General features: G+C 45.5%; 1 protein-coding gene across 4 annotated transcripts in view; it reads right to left on the bottom strand.

Annotated features, from left to right (window-relative positions):
- Tiam2 (TIAM Rac1 associated GEF 2) overlaps nt 1-23,455 on the bottom strand; it is a 201,317-nt gene that overhangs the window by 64,541 nt on the left and 113,321 nt on the right. For 2 of the 4 annotated variants that reach the window (NM_001427474.1, NM_001427473.1), the window contains 6 exons: nt 14,381-14,566; nt 11,969-12,115; nt 10,920-10,991; nt 2,742-2,900; nt 1,268-1,372; nt 772-850 (listed from right to left, as the gene is read on the bottom strand). In NM_001427474.1, coding sequence (NP_001414403.1) covers nt 772-850; nt 1,268-1,372; nt 2,742-2,900; nt 10,920-10,991; nt 11,969-12,115; nt 14,381-14,566 — 748 coding nt within the window. The remainder of the gene's footprint in view (nt 1-771; nt 851-1,267; nt 1,373-2,741; nt 2,901-10,919; nt 10,992-11,968; nt 12,116-14,380; nt 14,567-23,455) is intronic. The other 2 variants (XM_087653111.1, XM_087653174.1) reach the window with 1 other exon arrangement.

Genomic DNA, 23,455 nt, shown 5'->3' with positions numbered 1-23,455 from the left:
TAGTGGGAAAGGCAGTCAAAGTCTGCAGTGCACTGTGAGGCATGAGCAAAGTCTACAAAGACCATGGAGCAGAGATTCGATAAAGACCGAGGGAAATAAGCGCCAAACACCAATGATGGCCTGTAACCGTTAAATTCAGATCAGAGGGAGAGAAAGCCGAAAGATCAGGCTTATTCCAGTTAGACTGCCCACGTGGTCTTAAAGGGCGGGTAAGATTCCTAGCCGGGGAGAAAGGTCTGGGAGGACAGCATTCCAGGTTGGTAAGACTTTAGCCATAAAGAAAGCAGTCTCATGGGGCTGGAGAGATGGCTCTGACGTTAAGATCACTGGCTGCCCTCCAGGTAGCACTCGGTCTGTTCCTACCATGTAAGTTGGGCAGCTCACAACAGCTTCTAACTCCAGCCCAAGATGACCAGATGCCCTCTTCTGGCCTCCTTGGGTACTACACAAGTGGCACATAGACACACACACACACACACACACACACACACACACACACACACACACACACAGACTCAGAGGAGCCTTGTCCGGCTCCTGGGTGAACCAGTACTACCAGGTACAGTTAACATAGTGTTAGCACTGTCCCCAGCATGTCACACACTTTACCAACTCTTCCACTATTCCCTGAGATTGCCTTGTCCTCTCTCGCAGCATTGACACATAACCACCCCATCCTCCTAAAATAAATAATAATGAAAAGGAGAAAAAGGGACCCAGGGCAAGGTGAGCATCGTCTCCTGGGGACAGGAGAGGACTCCTGACACTCACCAAAGTCAGTCATGTCCCCCGTCTTGGTTAGCTGCACGTCATACACACTGAGTGGGAAGACTTCAATTTCATCATAAACCTAAGAAAGAGGGAATCGGGGGCTTAACACTACACAACCTTGCAGGATTATGTCAACACACTTTTTCACAGGAAAAGTACAATACTGTTCACACATGAGGGTTGTTTACAAATCAAATGCCAAACTTGAACAGTTTGCCCCCAAATTACAGTTCCCCAAAATTAAGAGGCCCTTCGGAGGCCTAGGGAAAGAGCTGGGCTGGTGGCGTGCTGACTTAGCATGTGTGGTCCTGGTCTGACCCCCAGCATCACACAGACTGGCTGTGGTGGTGTACACTTGTATCCCAAACACGGAGGCAGGAGGACCAGAATCTCAAGATCGGCCTCAGGCACACCGAATTTGAGGCCAGCCGGGGCTCTGTGAGGTTGGGCATGGGTGTGGTTGGACAGTCCCTCCTGACCTCGGGCGTCCACTTGCCTGCTCCTGCATGTACTCATACAACGCGGGCACACACCACTCCACACTTTCATCCACCACCTTTCGGAGCTGAAGACCATAGCGAGTGGGTTCCAAGTGCCTCATCTGCAAAGGAAACGATTGGTTACTCGAAGTCTAACTGCTCTGTCCTAAGACCAGCAGCACTCCGGACGGAGGCTCACGACAGACCACTAGCAAAATCCCCGAAAGCAACCGCATATAATTTGTGCAGTCTAAAACTATGGAAAACTGGAATTTAAATGTACAAACAAGAAAAGGAAGGGTCAAAATTCATTGTTAAGGTCTCCTCTAAATAACTTCACCACAAAGTATAAGGTTCACTGCTGGGAAGTGATACATTTTATCACATGACCCATACCTCCCTTCAGACGGCTAGCTTTCTTCGAAATTTCATACTTCAAAGTATTTCCAAAGGAAAAATGTTTAAGTGCAGATATATTTTAATCCCCACCCCTCCCGTGTGTGTATGTGCATGTGTCGGTATGTATGTGTTTATGTGTATGTATGTGTATATATGTGTGTATGTATATGTATATATGTGTGTATGTGTATATATGTATATGTGCATGTGCATATGTGTATATGTATGTATGTGTATATGTGCAAGTGCATATGTGTATATATGTGTGTATATGTATGTGTGTATGTGTGTGTGTGTGTGTGTGTGTGTCTCCTTCTCTTTCCCTCACTTGCATCTTTTCTTTCTTCCCTGCACTTTTAACAAAAAAGTGTTTATCTCAGGCCTGTGCTCCAAACAGGATTTAGCTGACCTTCTGCCTCCAATACCTTTTAACACCCAGAAAGCTTATTACTGTTTCTAATCACCTACACAGATCAACATTGAGGCTTGTCTGAATAAAAGGCTTACATACTGGGCTTGGGTGATACAGTTACGTTTATAAAGATAATTACATATACAAATGTAGGGGACACTAAGCTTCAAGGCCAAGTACAAAAGTGAATTAAAGTACTCTACTGGTGTCTACTGTGAAAGTCAGCAGACTATCCCAGTGTACCTAACTCTTTCAGCTCTACTCTGCCACCTGGTGGTCAGAAAGTGCTAGGCATGCTGGTGCTGAATGGGTTTATCCTATGCTTCCTCTTCAGACTGGAAATCAAGTCCAGTCGAAAGAATGATGAAGTATAACTCAGGAGTGGCCGTAAAGCAACTGTGAGTGTTGAGGAGTTATGGGCTTAATGCACACCAGGCTACCCCATCTCTGTAACGTGGACAGCAGCAGGTGTCAGAATGACGAGACGCAGCTTCAAAGCACACACCTTAACTCAGGGTCCTCATGGGAGCATGGGGTCATGACCTGAGGACACATCCTTCTGAAGGGCGATAGTTAACATAGCTAGAAAATGTTAGTATGTTCCCCCTGTAGAAACTGAATGCAGAGGAATGCAGCCCTCTCTACTCAGAAGTATGGATTTCTACGGCAAAATTGATCACCTTGCATGCCAAAGCCAGAACATCTTCCACCCTGTGCTCTGGCTTGATGATCACAGTGACTCCTTCGTTATCCTGGAAGTGGACATAAGTCTGTACTTCCCACGTGCTGTCTCGGAGAGTGCTGTCTGCTGAGGAGCCATACAGATGCAGGTCATGGACCTGTGCGCGGTGAGAAAATGTAGACAGGGTGGATAAGCAAAAGCAGAAACCACAGGGGGAAAATGGTCCCTTAATGCAAGCAGTTAGTACTGTAAGTTTTGCACATGTCCCACACTGGGCCCTCACACCACTCAGGGGCAGATCTGCCGGTCCTTGGCTCTGCAGATGGAGCTGAAGCCCAGGAAGAGAGACTCCTACTCTCAGTCTCACTGATCGAGTCCTGATGGAGAAGGGCCACTGGGAAATGTATATCCAGTCCTTAGTCCCTCTCTGACTTCCAAAGGGTCTCATCCACAACTGGCCTCTGACTGTCTGTGCCCTAGCTCAGCACTAAACTCAACTCTCCATAAGTGTGATTCTCTTTTCTCCCATTTAAACTTTTAGAATCTAACTCCTTTCGCTATCTTTCTGCTAGGTCAGACACGGCCACTCTGTCGGAAATCATCCCCATGCATACCACCTTCAGGAGCTTTTCCCCAAAACACTTCCCTAAATATCACCATCAAAGCCAGTCACTTCGTGTCAACTTACTCATACTAAGCAACTCAAACATTTCCTCAAGTTAGATCCTTGCCGGAACACCATGGTGCACCTAATTCTAAAGCTGCCATATTATCCAGACAGTAGTATCGCGGGGCAGGGGTGGTGGTGTTTAATTCAGATAGATGTGTTTGTGTATTGCCTTAATCCCAGCAGAGAGACATAGGAAGATCTCTGAGTTTGAAGCCAGATCTCATTTTGGGTCTCAACTACAAAGAAAGTTCTAGGCCAGCCAGAGCTACATAGTGAGATCCTGTCTCAAAACAAGCAAACAAAATTCAACTTGTTCAGGCTCAGTTTACAAGACGCCCTTTCATGAGAGAAGGAGCACACACACACACACACACACACACACACACACACACACACACACGAAGATGTCTTATAGGCCGGAAAGCACGACTCGTAGATTCAGTGTTGTCATGGTGCTACGAACAACTCGAACCTCAAACACTGATGGGTCATCTCACCGTCGACTCCATGCATCTCTTTAAACACAAAGTAAACTGCGCAAAGCCAAACTTGATGTAATAAAGACATTCCGAAGAACAGGCCCGGGCAGAAAAAGGGAAGGACCCATCTCTCCATGTCTTTGGAAACATGAGGCTCGGCTCTGAAGTGGCAGAACTGGGTCTGCAACAGATCTGTCAGGGTCAGCACATTTTCCTAGAAAGATGTTCACAGCCAGAACCAACATCCCCTCACAGGAGAAGAAAGGAGGAGACGCGGCAGATGCCTTAAGCATAGGACAGCAGGCTGGGATACTCTCTCCTAAGGGGGTCTGTCACATGAGTAAAGGCTTCCTTTCTCTGGCTCATTTCTCCTGGGCACTTCTGTCACTTTGACAGTGGTTCTATCCAGCACCAGGTCAGAGTGGGTGCTGGCCTAATTAAGCTGCTTAAGGCTCCACTCTTACTGCATTATTGAAAAATCAAACGGGAGGGCCAGCAGAGGTCACTGTGGAGTAAGGAACATCAAAAAGAAGGCCACAGAAAGGACCAACAGAAACCTATCATAGCAACTCCCTACTGTCCTTCAAGAGGACGAGCTGGGCAAGGGCTCAGGAAATTCAAATCTATGCCATGCTGTGGCTTCCCACCCTTTCTCATCCCTGGCTGTCCATCAGAGGGAGATTTCATCACATAAAACAAATTCCTACCCTGCTACCGATTTACTCACAGCCACTCTCAGGTAGGCACCAGCATTGCCCTCCACTTACCGGGTGAGAAAAATGGGGTGCAGAAGTTCTGAGAAACCTTAAGTGTACATAGCTATCCTTATGGTACAGAAGGGCTCTGACTCCCGAAGTCTGGCTGTGAGTCAGGTCTCTGCACCTTCACATCACCCAAGTGATGGCAGCCAATTAACTTCTCTCCACAATGAACATGACTTGATGGTCCAGATTCCTTTCCCAATGCTACTCCACAAACCGTGCCCTCATTGAACAAACTGTCTCCTCTGTCACTTTGTGCTCCCTGGTCTAGTGTTGGAGTCAGCAGTTAGGGGAACCGCCATCCCAAGTACCTGACAGAGCAGAATTCAACTCACACAGCGCCAGCTCTGGGTCCCCCACATCAAGTGGGCGAGAGAAAAGACAGTGAGGTGTTTGTTTCCCCTTCACAGTCTCCTCCAGCCCTTAACACGGTGTCTCGAGCCCAGAATACACCTGGGTACTGAGGAGATAGATGCTATCACACTCAGCAAAGGTGAAAGGTCAAGACTCCCCATTTGCACCTGGTTCAGCTTTGCTTTTCCAGCGTCAGCTTCTTCCTAGTTCCAACTTTCAGACAGACTAATTGCCAGATTGTTCAAGGAAGGCAAGGCTTGAAGAAGAGAGACATGTGAAAGTATCGAAGGGGTGGAAGAAAGGAAGACAGACATGATCCTGTTATGCTGAGTGCGACTGTGAACCTGTACGGAAGAGCCTTCACCTCCTCCCTCTCCACTGTTTACAGAAGATGCCTACCCAAACCAGGGCCACCAGTGACTCAGAGCCTAAGTGACCTCCTACGATGGCAAATTAGGTGTGCTTTTGCTGTACCGTGTAAGCATGCATGCATGTATGCATGCACACACGTGCACACACGTATTCAAAACATTCAATGAAGTCAGCAAAGTGGGGTGGATTAATTAGAATGGGGGGATGTCTACTTGATGAATGCAGATCTTCTAAGTTATTCTAAGCTTTGCCCTTTGGAGAGAGAGCTACTGTGATGTCCTCATTCAGCATCTAAGCATCTAACCATTAGCATGTCAGTTAGAGTTAGGTGAAATGTTCTCCTATGTCCTTTTCATAAAAGAAAAAAAATCCCCAAACTACACACACACACACACACACACACACACACAGGATATCTAGAAAATTCCTTCGCACACACCCTTCTCAAAGGTGCTTGCACAGGACCCCAATGGAGGAGTTAGGGGAAGGACTGAAGGAGCTGAAGGGGTTTGCAACCCCATAGGAAGAACAACACTATCAACTAACTAGAGCTCCTAGAGCTCCCAGGGACTAAACCACCAACCAAAGAGTACACATGGAGGGACCTACGGCTCCAGCTGCATATGTAGCAGAGGATGGCCTTGTTGGGCATCAGTGGGCAGAGAGGCCTTTGGTCCTGTGAAGGCTCAATGCCCCAGTGTAGGGAATGCTAGGGTGGGGAGGCAGGAGTGGGTGGGTGGGTGTGAGGGTGAGAATCCCCATAGAAGCAGGGGGAAGGGGGAATGACATAGGAAGTTTGCAGAGAAGAAACTAGGAAAGGGGATAACATTTGAAATGTAAATAAATAAAACATCCAATAAAAAATAAAGATAAAAGGACTCGTCCAAGGGTCCACAGTTGGCTCCAACAACTTACTTACCCTGTCCCACTCTAACCTGCCTCCCTCCCGCCAAAAAACCATTTCTAAAGCCTTCAGAATTCTCAGTTCCTGAAGAGCAGAAAGAAAAGAAGAAAGAAGGGTCCGGGTCAAATCTCTTGTCTTGCTACCCGCAGGCAGCCTACTGTCTCAACACTTCCGTCCCCTTAGAGGTGGCCACCACAAATACCAGCTTCACAAGTCACCCCACGAGGAATGGCATTCGGGAAGCGTACTGAAAACCTTCTCCAGTCAGCTTGGACAGAGTCTGAGCACCATGCCTACATGAACACCACAGTTCAGTGACAGCCCACTGTCTAGAGCTGCATGAGAATTATTCCTTGTCCAAAACCCTGGGGAACCTCGGGTCGGGGGTAGTGATGTCTCCTCACAGCCCAACTCCTGCTAGCCATCTAGGAACTGGGAACACCAATGAACTCCAGCCCCAGCCACAACATTCTACCTTAGCAATTGCAAATCAACCAGTAGGGCAACTTCTACACTAGTGAATCATCATCACCACCATCATCACCATCACCACCATCATCATCACCATCACCACCACCATCATCACCACCACCACCACCACCATCATCACCACCACCATCACCACCACCATCACCACCACCACCACCACCACCACCACCATCATCATCACCCCAATGGTCCCAAAACCACATTACTTGCTCAGTATGTCACAGAGAGAGAGAGAGAGAGAGAGAGAGAGAGAGAGAGAGAGAGAGAAGAGAGACAGACAGACAGACAGACAGACAGACAGACAGACAGACACCCTGGGCATTCTCACAGCAGATGCTTTTGGGTAGAATGGCTTATAATTACTGCCTGGATCACTGCAGGGACATGAGTAGCAAAATCACAGTGTCTGTCAAAAAGCGTGGCCCACACCACCCCCGTCGCTGATAAAAGGAGAGTCTATTAGCAAGTGAGATGAGGGGACCGCACAAAAGAAATGATCTGCTCAGGCTTTTCTTGACAGCTCATGTCATGGAGGATGTAGTGTTTACTTCCTTCTTGGGCAGATGCCCAGACACCAGTGGTTAGAAAGGAATAACAAAGACCTGACTGGCCAGCTCTGTGTATGGAGAGAGACAAACACAGATACGGTCTATAGACGCATATGTGCATGTGCTGCGGAAGGTTCCAGACTAGCATTCTATTTAAACACACTGTGCCGTGGTCAACAGTTGGTTGTTTCATTCACATTTTCCATTTGAGAAACCAACACCAGGGTGCCCACCACTCCCACACCCCCCAGTCTGTAGCTAGTAACTAATGTGACAATACTTCATTCACTCGCTGCCACAGAAAGTCAGGACACCCCAGACAGTTTTACAGGAGCAGGCCGAGGCCAGGGGCGGCCAGGGCTGCTGTGGCTTTCTGGGGCAGCTGCCACCCTAACTCAGTGGGGGATTTGTTGACACATCTCCATAACAAACACCTCCCTGCCAAACACTGTCTGAGACGCTTTATTACTCATCAAGGAGGCTCTGAAAAGCTCTCATTTGGGGCTAGCCAAGGTGTCCTTTAAAAAATGCTCCAAGAAGGCTGGCTTTTCTCCAGGGCTAACAGACTTCCAATTAGGGTGACTCACTGCGAGACCCCTACAGGATGTACCAATTATGGTGGGCTATTTAAAAAGGGGTTCAGCTCCTCCCTCACAACGGCCTTTCTGTGTGACTCCAACACGCATAATATACTTACTGTACAAAAACAGATGGTTTGTATGCTACAAATATGCTCTGTGATTAGCACAAGACAACCAGTGAATGATAATTGTTATTATTCAACCAGCCACGAGCAGAATTTTCAGCCAAAGGGGTATTAAAAAAAAAAAAAAAGTCCTCTTTTACTATAAGCTGCAGTTCGATTTGAACCTGGACAGAAAGATGTACCATTAAAGCAGCCAACAGAGACGGAAAGTCTCCTGTATCCCTACACAGGGTTTCATCCTTAAATGGAGAAACAGGCTGGAGAGAAGCCTGGAGAGATGCCTTTGACAGCTTTGGTGGAACCTGGGGATTCAACTAGAATGTGTGGAAACCCGAACCTGATTTAACTAAGCACTGACCTTCATCACCAATGATCATTTTAGCAAATTCTCCTCTCAGTCTGCTGTGAGTCTTAATAATACTTCGATGAGCTCACTCCTTAAACTTTTAAAAGAAGAACTTTCTCTGTTACATAATGTTTAAAGAGAGGCAATCTTAAAACGCTGAGCTTTTATCATAAACCAACACTTCTCAGCCATTAAAGGACTACAGCTAATACAAATTACTAACTAATAAACATTGAGTATCCTAATGTTGACATGAGCTGTGGGCTTAGAATACACAGGAACACTTAGGCTCATGAAAAGCTCTTCAAAAACAACACACACACACACACACACACACACACACACGCAGTCACAGACACATTCATGCACATATACACATACACTTTCACATTCACATACTCATACACTCACACACACTCACACACACAATCATACAAATACACAGCTACACACACTCACACTTGCATACACACTCATATATACACACACATACACTCTCACACATACACATTCACTCTCTCACACTTATACACACACACTCACATGCACACAACACATACACACACTCACATGCATATACTCAGATGCTCATACACACTCACACACACTAACTCACACACACTCACGTACACACACTCATATATACACATACACTCTCACATTTATACACGCATTCACTGTTTCACACATTCTCTCACATACTCTCTCACACGCTCACACACACACACACACTCACACATACTCTCACACTCTAACACACATACTCATATACTCACACACACATACACTCACATGCTCTCACACACACACTCACATATACACACTCACACAAACTCACATATACACACTCACACACATGTCACTCAATAGGATGAGGTGGGTCACAGTAAGAATATAGGAAATCTTGGTGACAATTCAACTACAGGATTATGTAAGCTCTCCAACAACGGTATGATCTGACAGAGGTTTTAAATCAGTTCTGCAAGTACACAGAGGCCATGGGGGCAGGAAGCGGACAGCATTCCTTATAAAACAGTGCTTACTTAGACAGCATCCTTTATAGAAAAGAAAAATTGGATGCAGCGTCTCTATCTACCCATGGCTTGTGAACTTTTGCAAAAAGAGCACAAAACAGGAGATTCATGGTTCAAGCCACCCCCATCCCACAACCTGCTCTTGGCAACCATGGTCCTGGGAGGTTGCAGATGACAAAGCATAATTCCATAGACTCTCCAACTCATTCACACTCATCCTACAACCAGCAGGGTACCTGAGGGCTGAGCTGCCGTGCAGGAGGCACACTAGGAGACTGTACCCAGCTTCACGAGGAGGCAGAACACAAAGACGTCTATACCGAGTATTTTATATCACCAGAGAGTATCCCACTCGCTCCCAAAGTCAGTGTCTAACTTTTTTTTTCAACCTATCAAATATTCCAGTTTATCAAATTATTTCCATTAATGTGTTGGGTAGTTTTGGCCAAGGTGGAGTAGGTTTGTCCATGCTGATCATTGTCAGGCTTCCTTGTTTTAATTTTTATTGTTTTTTTTTTAATTTATGTTGGTGTGAGAGAGTGTGTATGTGTGTGTGCCATTTGTATGCAGGTGCCCATGGAGGTCAGGAGAGAGCGTCAGGGTCTCCTGGCAGTTGTGAGCCTCCGTGTGGGTGCTGGGAACCAAACTCAGACCCACTGTAGGAGCAGCAAACTCTCATAAGTGTTGAACCATCTCTTCAGCCTGTTGAACCATATTATCAGTGCTTTAAAATTATTTTATTATTGTGTATCTGCGAACCACACATGTGCTTGGTGCCCTCAGAGGCCAGAAGAGAACATCAAATTCTCTTGGAATTAGAATTACAGGTGGTTGTTAGCCACCATCTGGTACTAGAAAATGAACTTGGAGCCTGTTGAAGAATCATAGATATTCTTAACTTCTGAACTCCCTCTCTCCAGTCCCACTACTGACCTTTTACCTATGATGAGTATCTCAGATGTCTGTTAGAAATAAAATTAAAGATAAAGCTATCTGGAGAAACTGTCTAATAATAGGAACCACAGCTTTTCGTGAAAGACAGGAGTTTGGAAAAAAGTACAAAATGTAACTATGAGCTTAGCCAAGTAGTGCACCCACTCCTGACCACACTCCTGATCTCAGAAACAGAAGTGACCCTAGAGACCAGAGAAGAACATTGCTCAACCCCACCAAGGATGCCTAGAGAAGCATCTGTGTAAGGGCCTTGGAGGTCATGGAGGAAGCTGTAACTTGATATTCACTGATATTCCAAGGAGGGTCAGGAACTGCTGAGGAACAGGTAAGTCTACAACAAAGATGCAGCTCTGGGGAGGTACTAATTTTAAGGTGGTAATGTCATAAGTTTAAAAGCCTCCAAAACTCTTAGCGTTCAGGGAACACCTCTTAACTTCCTTAGTAGGAACATTTTAATTCTAAACTTGTCTTTTAACATGTCCGTGGGAAGAGCCTAAATCAGCACTCCTCAACTTAGTCAACATAAAACAAGATGGCTGCCCTTTCCCACCATATTTACCTCACTGGAGTTAGTGGAGTTTTGAGGTAGTTGAGTTCCAAGATATCCATGGCTGTGGCTCGAATCAAACATCTGACAGAAAGGAGGAAGAAAAAAGACTAATGAAATGATTCTGCAGTGTTTCTTGGCATCCACACATTTTTAGTTTAAAGATTGAAGTTGTATAACATTTTATTAGATCTCCATTTCACAGTCTGTACTAATAATCAAATGTGACACTTTCCCTCTGCAGAAAAATCTGCTTTCTTTCCTCCTATAGCTTCATACTTACTTTACTGTGATGTTTCACAGTATTCAAATAATCTTGAATTTTCTTGACATTGCTTTTCTTTAAACTAATTATGCATTTCAGAAGATGAGAAACAGAGTTGGCAAAGCCACAAAATCAATCTTCTAACTGTTTTTAATGTGCTTAGAATAAATATTGGAAGACAATATGTTAATAGACATTTGTTTGAAGACAGAAAGACTAGAAATCATTCTTCTTTATTTTTGTAAATCTTATCTTCTAAATTTTGGAGAATACCAACATTAAACATTCAACTAGGAATACCTAAAAAATCAACTTCATTCAGCTGTGTTAGTACTGACTTCATATTTTTTTTTAAATAAAAATGCTCAACCAAATGCTTTTGTTTATCAAGAAATCTTTTGTGGAGAACATTTAGCAGATACACTGAGGCAGACTGTAAGACTCATTTAATTAACTTAACGATTCTTCTAAAAATAAGCAAGTTATCCTGTTATCTATCGCTTTATCATTTTAATTACATGGAGTCATCGTGATTAATGTAAAAACTGACCTTGCCATGGACTATAGTTAATACTACCTATAACCAACAAAGAGCTACTTCTTGTGAGTAAATAAAAATGCAAGTAAAGGGGTTGGGGATTTAGCTCAGTGGTAGAGCGCTTGCCTAGCAAGCGCAAGGCCCTGGGTTCGGTCCCCAGCTCTGAAAAAAAGAAAAGAAAAAAAAAAGTGCAAGTAAAAATGGAGGTATCAAAAAAGTCACCCACACTCTCTGGTTCCTCCCATGTCAAGAACTCACCTGAGTTATAGAAGCTCTCTTCTCCCTCCCTTTTCTTGCTAGAGTGTCCAGACCTTTCAATGAAGAAAATAGGCCTTTCTTGCTTTTTGCTCTCTGGGTAAAGGAAAGTGTTCTTTTCCTGAGAGCAGAATCGTCTCTGGAACATACCTAATGGAAAACACAATTGAAAAGCATCTGAAAGCCCATCAAAGTGTCTACACTGTAGCGACATCAGCCTGGCTGTGTGTTCTGACGGCGTCTGAGTCTGCTACATAGTTCACACACAGAAATCAGCCTCCACAGGGGCCTTACCTAGATAGCACAAGCCAATGTTCAGATGGGCCCATGACAGGCACAGGGTCAGAAAAACCACTCTGAGCTCTTCAAAATGAGCCAGTTCAATGCAAAAAGACAGAAGCAAGTTCAGTCCCTACCCTTGGGGCTCCCAGCACTACAGGCCAAGCAACCATTATTTATGCATTGTATGTATATATGTGTTCCTGTTGTCTGCATGTGCATGGACCCCAAAGGTCAGCTTTGAGGGCCACTCCTCAGGTAGCATCCACCTTGTTTATTCGTTTTCATTTTTTTTCTCCTTTTTATGTGTATATGGTAACTGTGCTTTCATACATGCTGCAAGTTCATATGTGTGGGGAAACAGGTGTGTTTGCAGGAAAGGCCTGAAGTTGACATCAGGAATCCCTCTTCCACTTTGTTCTTTGAGAAGGGAATGTCAATCAAACTCAGAATTCGTTGGCACCACTAACCTGGCTAGCCAACTTGCTCAGCTCTGAGGATCCTGTCTCCACCTTTGAAAGGCTAGAATTACAGGTGGGCAGCCAGGGCCTTCCAGCATTTGCAGGGATACGTATCAGAACACCTTTCTTCTTAATCTAACCACTGAGCTCTTCCCCAGGCGAGAGAGACAGACAGACAGACAGAGAGACAGACAGACAGAGAGACAGAGACAGAGAGAGAAACAGAGAGAGAGACAGAGAGAGAGACAGAGAGAGAGAGACAGAATTTGAGTGTGTATTTATGTATATATGAGTGTGTGTTTGTGTGTGTATGTATTTATATGTGTATGAGTGTGTGTGCATAAGTGTTTCTGTAAGAGTGTGTTTGTGTATGAGTGTGTTTGTGTGTATGTGTGTGTGTTTGTGTGTACATGTGTGTGTGTTTGTGTGTATGTGTGTGTGTTTGTGGGTATGTTTGTGTGTTTGTGTGTGTATGTATTTGTATGTGTATGAGTGTGTGTGTGTATGAGTGTTTGTGTATGAGTGTTTGTGTAAGAGTGTGTTTGTGTGTGTATGAGTGTGTTTGTGTGTATGTGTGTTTATGTGTATGTGTGTGTGTTTGTGTGTATGTGTGTGTGTTGATGTGTATGTGTCTGTGTTTGTGTATATGTGTATATGTGTGTGAGTGACTCCCTAGTCCTCCATAATTTTTTTCTTTTATTTTTTTCCTTCTGTTTTTGGAGAGAGGTTCTTATTTACTTTCCAAGTACAGGTTCTAGGGATGAAACCCAGGTCTTCACACTTACAAGGAAACCACTTTATTCATTGAACTATCACCCCAACCCCAAGTTAAACAACATTTAATCCATCTTTTTTTCTTCTTTACCCACTAAGACTTCAGGGACCCTGTAGGTTGGTGTCATTATGCAGGTGAAGGCAGGTACAGGATAGAACAAGGCCTGTCATTGGATGAGAAGGAAGGATGGGTGGGAGAAAAGTTTTAGAGAAGAGAAGAGACCAGAGTGGAGGGAGGTGGGGGGCAGCCGAGAGAACATGGCAGCAGATGTTAAGGTTTCTCTCTACACATCTACGAGTTGTTATGACTAATCTTAAGGGATGGATGGGCTTTGTATGTCTAGATGAGAAAATTATATTTTATCAATTGGATCAGAGATTATTGTGTTGTGTGTTCTTTCATGTGGTGATTTAATTGAATTCAAGAGAGTATGTGGTGACTGGACACACTGGGCCACCTTGGAATTGGGATGTATGTGTCTGGCATGGTGGCAACCTGCCTTGGGAACTAGATGGGTAGAGAGATTGTTGCCAGGCTCAGGGAGTAGCCATTGGCAGTCTGATATGGGATGGAGCCTAGCAGATGAGATGCTTTGTTGACTGAGATGAAAATACCCCATAGTTGCCATGTGGCCCTACGGTGCTGGCACTAGTGTGGGGAAAGAAGAAACTTTTATTAATTTTACTGGAACAGACCCCCACCTTCCCATGTACGAGGAGGGATAGACCGGCAGATAAGAATATGAAGTAACTAACAGCCAGACTCCTAGAGTAAGCATCTGCTGGTCCCCAGTACCTAGCCTCTGGTGACCCTGTCAGTTACTAGGTTAACTTCCAGCAGAGGAATTAGCCAGCCACGGAGAGGTGCAAGCCACTGACCCAGCCCTCCCCAGGAACTTACCAGAGCATGGAAAGATGAAACAGACAGGACGCCCAGTCTGCCAAGAGCCAGCTTGGAGGGGCGGCTGGTGGCTGCAAGGAGACTCTTGGGGTTTGGTAACTCCCCACCTTGTAAGCTTGCCAAATAGCAGCGCATGCGGAACAGGTCCATGTGGAATTTTTCCAGGTTCTGCTCCCATTGCCGGATCTTAAACAGCAAGAAGAGAGGTGACTTAGACCTCAGCTACAACAAGTCTGTGTGGCTCAAACTGCGAACGTAATTCCTCACACAGCCCTCAAGAACAAAATTACTAGCAGCTGGAGTTGTATGGTTTCAATCTGCCGTTCCCCACATCTAATACCCTCCCTACCAGAACTTGCTAGGTCACGGTCCTACGCATACAGACACTCGGATACACTTCAGGATATCATCAGGATAGCCAAGATCAAAGGGTGGGTGTGGGGTCCCAGTAGAGTGACATGTCAAAATGTGTAATAGTTATAGAGCAACAATGATGACTTGCCATGGGATGTAAAGTGAAACACATGCCTCCCCTGTTACATATCTCTTCTTATTTATACCCCCAGATCCTCTCCTGGGGGGTCACAACCCCTTGGGGGTCACATGTCAGATACCCTGCATATCAGACATTTACCTTACGATTCCTAGCAGTAACAGAATTACAGTTATGAAGTAGCAATGAAACGCTATTATGGTTGTGAGTCACCCCAAGGTAAGGAACTGTATTAAAGGGTCAATAGCATCAGGGAGGTTGAGAAGCACCCAGTAGATGAGCTGCACACAGACAAAGACAGCATGTGTGGTGGCAGGGACCTGACGTTCCAAAACAATGACAAGCAAGTGCTCTTCAGAGACAGGACAGACATTTAGCACTCGCTGCTATTCAGTGTCTGTGAGAATAACAACCACCTGTACATCTGAAAATGATTAAAGCAGCTACAGCTATTCATGCAACAGAAGCTGCCATGTATTTCTTCACAACAAGGAGCCATGAGCTGGCAAAGAAATGCCATCAAATGCTCTGACTAGGGACCGCTCTCCTGTCTTCCCAGCACATCACAACCACAAGTTTAAATAAAATGTGACCTCTACTTGCATGCAGATCAACAGGCAGAGCAAGGCACAGGGGATTTGATAACATGATGTTTAGAGTAGGGCAGGAGGCTGGCATTCCACAGGCCCTGGTGGCCACCTCCATATGGCCTATTGTGACCACTGGGCACTGGACTCTATCAAAGGTGACAGATTTCCTCAGCACCAATGGCATCTCCTATGTTATTTAGCATCCATGGAGAATCAGACAAAACCCCCCACGTCAGTCATCCATTCTGAATAAACAAGCATTAGAAAGAGTTGCAGCATTGAACACCGGCCCCTATCCAGTCTTTGTCAAAAATTAAAAGTTAGGGGTATTCTCCAGACTTCTTCTAAGTTCTCTATATTCTCCTCTTACAAGTTCAACATGAAACGTTCTGTATGAAACAAAGGCAATCCAAGTTCTGGGGGAGTAGCTCAGTTCTGGGGGTGTAGCTGTTTTGGGGTATAGCTCAGTTCTGGGGTAACAGCTCAGTTCTAGGGGTGAAGCTCAGTTCTAGGGTTGCAGCTTAGTGGGTAGAGCGCTTGCTTTCTCACATTCCAAAAGCCCTGAGCTAGATAGAAGGCATAGGCAAGATCAGCCATTTAAGGTCATCTTCACTACTTAGTATCTTCCCCAGGCGAGAGAGACAAACAGACAGACAGAGAGACAGACAGACAGACAGAGAGACAGAGACAGAGAGAGAGAGAGACAGAGAGAGAGACAGAGAGAGAGACAGAGAGAGACAGAGAGACAGAATTTGAGTGTGTATTTATGTATATATGAGTGTGTGTTTGTGTGTGTATGTATTTATATGTGTATGAGTGTGTGTGCATAAGTGTTTCTGTAAGAGTGTGTTTGTGTATGAGTGTGTTTGTGTGTATGTGTGTGTGTTTGTGTGTACATGTGTGTGTGTTTGTGTGTATGTGTGTGTGTTTGTGGGTATGTTTGTGTGTTTGTGTGTGTATGTATTTGTATGTGTATGAGTGTGTGTGTATGAGTGTTTGTGTATGAGTGTTTGTGTAAGAGTGTGTTTGTGTGTGTATGAGTGTGTTTGTGTGTATGTGTGTTTATGTGTATGTGTGTGTGTTTGTGTGTATGTGTGTGTGTTGATGTGTATGTGTCTGTGTTTGTGTATATGTGTGTGAGTGTGTGTGTGTGTGAGTGTGTGAGTGTGTGTGTGTGTGTGTGTGTATGAGTTCTATGCTGCACCAGTGGAAGTCAGAGATAACTTTTAGAAGCTGGTTGTTTTCTTCCACCTCCACATGGGTACCAGAGATCAAACTCAAGGTCACTAGGCTACATCTATTAAAGCCATATCGCCAGTCCCACCCAGAGGGAAATGTTTAATGATGAAATCCCACAGGAAGCTCCAGGTCTAAGCACTGACACAGACTCAGCGAGGAGTTTCCCCTTTATTGGTAACATAGCTGTGTGTTCAGTGAATGAGCTCCAAGATGTTCTGGAGAGCTGTAAATTGACGGGATGGGGAGGATATGAAACCGGATGATAAAAATCATGATGACGCAAAAGAGCACGCCATGTATTCAAAGAAAGACGGCAGCATTCCTGCAGCACTCAACCCTCTTAGGAAAGTATTTTCTCTCATTTACTCATTCAATCATAACATTTGGCCTGATCGTCTGGTACTAGGTTTGGCCTAAAAGAGAGTTTACTTTTTCCTTTTTGGTGGAATGACTTTTCAAAACACCCACCCCGTACTTTGCCAACACCGAGACCTACGTTCACTGAGGATCCCAACCAGGGACCACGGTCTACTATAGTTGACTAGAGGCTAGAACAGCAGCAAGTCATGACTCAGTAGCCAGTTAGCTTTGCTTTGCTTCCTTGAAGATAAAAGTCAGTAAATTTATAGCCAATAAATTTTCCTTCAAATCAAACCGGAAACCCCAAGTTACTGGAGCCAGGGAACCAAGGATTTATTACTCATCCCTACTACGTCATGTATGCCACATTTAGTCAACAAGCAAAGCATCGTGTCCCTTACTGAAGTCCCACGGAGCGGTAGCTGGGCACTCGAGAGCAGATTTGGGTTTGTTCCCGGTTCTGCCACTTACCAGCTGTGAGCCATCAGAAACGTCACCCACCTAAAGGTCTGTTCCTTCATCCCTCAGCCTGCCCATCCCTACTGGGTAGAGGGATCCCAAAGCCAAATACGACCACGGCTTGCAAAGGACTCTGAGAATACTGAAGCAGAAAGGAATAGAAGAGAGGCAGGCATGGAGGGAGAAAGGAAGGGAAGAGACAGACCCAGAGAAGAGTTGGATTTTTCTACAAATGAGGAATAAAGACTCCTGACTCCTGAAAGGGGCCAGTTAATGCTGATTTTCAACTTGGCAGCATCTAGACTCTCCCGGAAGACATGCTCTGAAGACAGCTTTGAGGGATTACCCAGATGAGAATAACTGAGGCAGGAAGACCCATCCTAAATGTGGGAGGCGCCATTCCACAGGCTGAGCACGGGAAGGGAAAGTACTGAGAACATCACACAGATGTGTAATCACTCACCACATCCAGAAAATAACCAAAGATGTGAGAAATGGGGAGCTGTGCTCTGCAGCAGGGGTGAGCAGAGTCACAAGAGATGATTGGAAAGCAGCTTGCTAAGACAGAACCAAGAGCCATGCGGCATCCAGGACAGAACCTGTGTGAGCAGAGTCAGGGGCACTCTTGGAGGAAGTAGCCCACAGGCCTTCCTGAGAAATGAGATGTGTGGAGCAGACCAGGTGACAGGAGGTAGCATGCAGAGTCCTCTCTGCCCATAAGTCCCCAGAAAGCGTAGGAGTTGGGAAGCAGTCTAAGAGAAAATAGCCAAGTGGGGTTCTGGGTGGAGGGCAGAGTGGACAGTGGTTCGTCTTCGATGCCGTGGGAATGCCGAAGGGCTTTGAAATCAGGAAACCTCAGGACCAGATGTGTTGGTTACCTGTGAACAATGTTGGCTGTGTGAAAATGTCACCCCCGCCCAGGACACCTTTCTCTGCCCCTCATCTGGTTAAAGCCTCCTTTCTAAGAAGTGATTCAGAGGGTCCCTCCTCCAGAAGTCTCCCAAGCATGCACAGGACATCAAATCTCTTGCTGTTTTGCCTCACGCCATGAAACTATAGCTCTAGCATCATCCTCTTGTGCTGAGACTACAGGCCCAGTCCTGTCACACTTGCAGTGGGAGGGCGCTCTGAGGACAGGGCGTCTCCCAGTCTGCATACATGCCTAGCCTAGAGTGGGTACCACATAAAAGCTTAATGAATTAGGCCTCATTTATTCTATTGCCCAACATACTTCCACCATCTCCCCACTGACCACTAAAGAAAGCCCATATCTGCACATTACACCTCTGCCAACCAGCCTTGTCCCCAAACCCCTCCCACAACTCTTCTCCATTCTCCTCCACAAATAGCCCCTCCCCCGACACACATCATGTCACTCTTCAAAGGCTGCGTGCACACTGCCCCTTCGTCATGGTTGCCAAATATCTAAACATAATGCATCCTTCTTTATCGTCTTAAACCTTTAAGTAAATATATAAATGGATGCCCAGGCTGGGGTGACGGATGTGGTCCCACTGGGGATGGGGGGAGGGGGCAGAGCAGTCTTGGTAGCATAACTGTACTCCCCTTTCCAGTCCACTCTTCAATGGGCAGAGCCCTGGTCCCTGAAAAGGGCCCACAATGAGCCAGGCTGGGGTGGGGTAGCAAAGCCACCTAGGAGGATGCCAAGACTGCCTAAGGCTAGTGAAGCTTTTGTCCTCATTTACTTGTTTGAAATAATAAACGGAAAGGAAAATAAAGTACTAACTGGACTTAATTTACAATGTTTCCTCCCTCGAGACTTCAAAGGCACTCCCCATGCGGACACACAGAGGGGTCTGGTGCGTATTGGACACGCTCAAATGAATGTTGCATCATCTGCCCCACAAAATAGCCCGGAGGCCAGAGGCCAGGACTGTAACATGGTTTATTTTAAGCAAAGCGTGTGACCTCCTCAGCAGCTGAAACACAGCCATTGTTGCCATGACAATGCCTAATTAGAAAGGGAGGTTGATGACCATTTTCTCCACCCACCGACTTCAAAGAGATCCTGTTCCAGAGACGTTATCTATCTTGCATGATGTCATCCACACCATAGGATCTGGTATTATGTGGCTAGATCGGAAGTTTCTGGAGTCTCTGGGACAAAAATGCTACATGAACACAAGTACACAGCCCAGCTGCGACTTCTAAATGGCAGTGAGCTAGAGCCCTCCTTCACAAGGGGAGCTCGTCAGTGGGCAGTGTTCAGAACACGTGAAAGAGACACACAGGAGCTGGCGCCTCCTGGGTCCAAGCCTGCGGGTAACTGTGTATTGGCACAGTATGTTCCTAGGTGGAGACTTAAAAGCAGTCGTAAGCCTAGGAGAGGAAGACCTGGAGAAACATGTCCTAAGGTTAACACATGAATCGAGGCAGTGAACAGAAGACTAGAGTCTCCTACACCACAGTATGTGTGAGAGACACAGCACGTTGGAGAAGAGTACAGTCCACAGACAGGGCAGGAAGTGGGTGCGGTGAAGACATCAAGGTACACACCTCTTCCAGCTGAGCACTCTCTCTGGCCTGCTGTCATTCTTGAGTGTTTCCCTGCTCCTAATAAACTGTATTTCTATCCCTATACGTATTTGCTGGGACCTACTCTTTGTTCTGAGTGAGAACCTGGAAAACCCTAACAGGTGCCCTCTGGCCATCAATCCATGCCCGGAGCACACGTGCTTTTCTTAGGTTTTAGGTCTATCAAATGAGAGCAAATGGGTCTCTTTACAACGTCCTAACAGTTGAATTAGGAAGAGTGAGCCCAGTGGATGTAACTCCTGTTACCCAAGGCAGGACCCTTTGAGGAACGGTAACTACATTATGGCCTTTAAAAAATTTTTTCCGACATGGTAACATGACATTAAAGCAAGATTTCTGAAGCTTAACTCAAAGAGTTTCTTCCCAGGAACCCAAAGAGCACTGTGGGGTAAGGGGTGGAGGAGGATTAAGGAAGCAGGGAGAGATTAGGGCTGGGAGCAGGGGTAAGCTAAAACCAGAGTAAAAAGCTGATAGTATCAGAAAGATTTACTCAAGATGGATAATATGACTCTGTCAAGGAGTGGACAGTGGGCCTCGAAGGATGCACTCTGTACCTTTGCATGAGCTACCCAAATGCTCTACTCTTAAGCTACAACAGCATCATGACTTCGTGTCTTTGTGACAAGGTCTAGCTAAGTTGCCCAGAGCAACCAGTCATTTGCAATGTAGTCTTGGCTGACTTCAATTTATAATCTTGCTTCCTTACACTTCCAAGTGCCTGGGACCACAGGCCTATAGCACCAGGCTTCACTGATCTCAATTTGTTAAAAGAACTCCTCTTTAGTCTACCTAACCATCTAAGACTCTAAGATTCGTATAAACGGTTATGTAGTTGCAAACCCTGCCCATCAGAGACCAGACACCTTCTAGCATTCATTCACAGACTACTGACACTGCAAAAGAATATGCGGAGTGTGTATATATGTGAGTGTGTCTGTGTAGTGTGTGTATGTATATATGTGAGTGTGTCACTGTGTAAGTGTGTAATGTATGTGTGGGTATGTCTATGTGTATGTATGTGTGTGTGAAAGTGTGTGTCTGTGTATATATGTGTGTGAGTATGTAACTATGAGTATGTGTCTGTGTGCCAGTATGTGCACATGTGTTTGTATATGAGAATACGTGTGTCGGTGTGTGTCAGTGTGTATATGTGAGTCTGTGTGTGCTGAATGTACTTACAGCGAGACCTCTGCCATCTTAATGTTTTTGTTTTATGTATAAAAAATTTTTCCTACATGTCTACATGTCTGTGTATCACACACATGCAGTGCCCACAGAGGACAAGAGGAGGGTATCAGGTCCCCTAAAACTAGAGTTACAGATATTGTGAGTTGCCAAGTGGGAGCTGGGAATTAAACCCGGACTCTATGGAAGAAGCAGACAGTGCTCTCAACCACCGATCCATCTCTTTAGCCAAATTTAACTGTTTAAAAAAGCATTTGTTTAGGACTCTCTGGCCACAAAGAGGCACATACATACATACAGACAAGCAGACAGACAGACAGACAGACAGACAGAGAGACAATCACACACACACACACACGGGAGGCGGAGGTGGGGTGGGGAGAGAGAACCAGAATCCTCTCAATGTTGCCAAATATTCCTTCTCTCCTTACGTGTAAGGATCAGAACTCTCTAAACTGGGCATCCCTCTTCCAGAGCAATAACACCTAGTCCTGAAGCTCAGCTTAAGAAAACAGAAGGAGCTAACACCATACTTTTCCCCAACACAGATCGTATGAGACTTATGGACTCAGTGACTCTGAACTTCACAAACCATACTAGCCATGCTGTGGCTGTGTACCCAGGACTAAGGCAGGATGAAGAGCATACACCATGCCAGGGTAGCTTTCATCCCTCCAGCTCCCACTCACAGCAGCCCCTAGACAAAGTCACACCCTGCACACCACAGATAACTATTGGACAAAGTATGTGGGGAGTGTGTGTGTGTGTGTGTGTGAGTGCATGTAAGAGTGTGTGAGAGTGTGAATGTGTGAGTCTCTGTGTATGTGTGTCTGTATGTGAATGAGTGACAGTGTGAGTGTGTGTCTCCACGTATATGTGTCAGTGTGTGTATGTGAGAGTTCAGAGAAGCTGAAGGATTAAGGACAGATTCTGGACCAAATCAGTGTTCAAAAGCTGTGTGTGCTCAAGAGGCCTTGCATGAAACTATGGAAAGCAAGAAAAAATGAAAACAAATTATCAAGCAAATTATTAGCCTAAGAAGAGCCCTAAAACACAGGGTATTTACACCCTGTGATACTGTAGATTTAGTTATTGATCAAATATGCCAAGACAATTGAATAACTTGGTTTACAGGCCCTCATTTATCGCATACTCCAACTAGGGCCCAGATCCTAATGCTTTTACTACTAAATCCGCCCATGATGTCACAGTTCTTGTGATGTAAGGTTCCTCCTGTGGACACTGCTGAAAGGAGATCTAGCCTTCAACACATGTGGAGGTATTCAAAATCTAACTCACAGCCAGAGGATAAAATAAGCCCAACTAAGCATTATCGTCAAGATCAAAATGGCTCGAATTGTGTGTCTTCCCCAGTCTCCATGTCAGGGTCCTGATTCCCAAGGTGACAGAATTGGGGAATGGTGCTTTCTGGGAGGTGAGTCGTCTCTTGTTGCTAAGCACTGGTGAGTAAGTATGCACTCATAAAGAGAACACAGAGAATTCCTCTGCTGTTTCCACCAAAGACAGCCAAGCAAGACAACACCATCTAGACCCAAGGAAGTGGGCCTTATCCGGCATGGACTCTGCCCATGGCTTGATGGAGGACTTTCAGATTCCAGATGCATGAACAATAACTTTCTATTGTTCAAAAACCACTTTGTTTATGGAGTTTGTTATGGTGTACCTGCCGGGATCCCAGCTAAGTGTCACATACTTATCATACATACAATTTAGCACTACTATGCTAGTGTGCACAAGAGCCCCAAGCCACCTTTCCTGCTACTTCTACCCTAAACCAAATGGCCCCTGCCCTCCTCCCACCTGGAAACCCTTCCCCTGCATAACTCATCTTCTTCCAGCAGCTCATCTTCACCATTCCCTCTTTCCCAGCCCAACCTCAACCCTGTGGCCTCTCAGAGCATTTGAAGACTACACCAGCTCCCACCTAATCTACCACTCTAGAAGGGTCTTACCGTCATGCTTACCAGACGTGCTTTCTAACCAGATTATACAGTTCCTAGAAATAAGATTCCCATTTCATAGTTATTTTCGCACGTTCAAATCAGACGCATCTCTGAGAAACATCAGTATGTGCAGATTGGAGAATATTAGTCACGGGGAGAAGAATTGAGAGGGGAGAAGATGACTCACATGGGGGCACAGTAGGAGGCTACCAGAGCACACGCAATCAAC

This window comes from Rattus norvegicus, chromosome 1 (assembly GCF_021556685.1).
Source record: "Rattus norvegicus strain SHRSP/BbbUtx chromosome 1, alternate assembly SHRSP_T2T, whole genome shotgun sequence".
NCBI classification, from domain to species: domain Eukaryota; kingdom Metazoa; phylum Chordata; class Mammalia; order Rodentia; family Muridae; genus Rattus; species Rattus norvegicus.
This window is presented reverse-complemented; position numbering and strand designations above follow the sequence as displayed.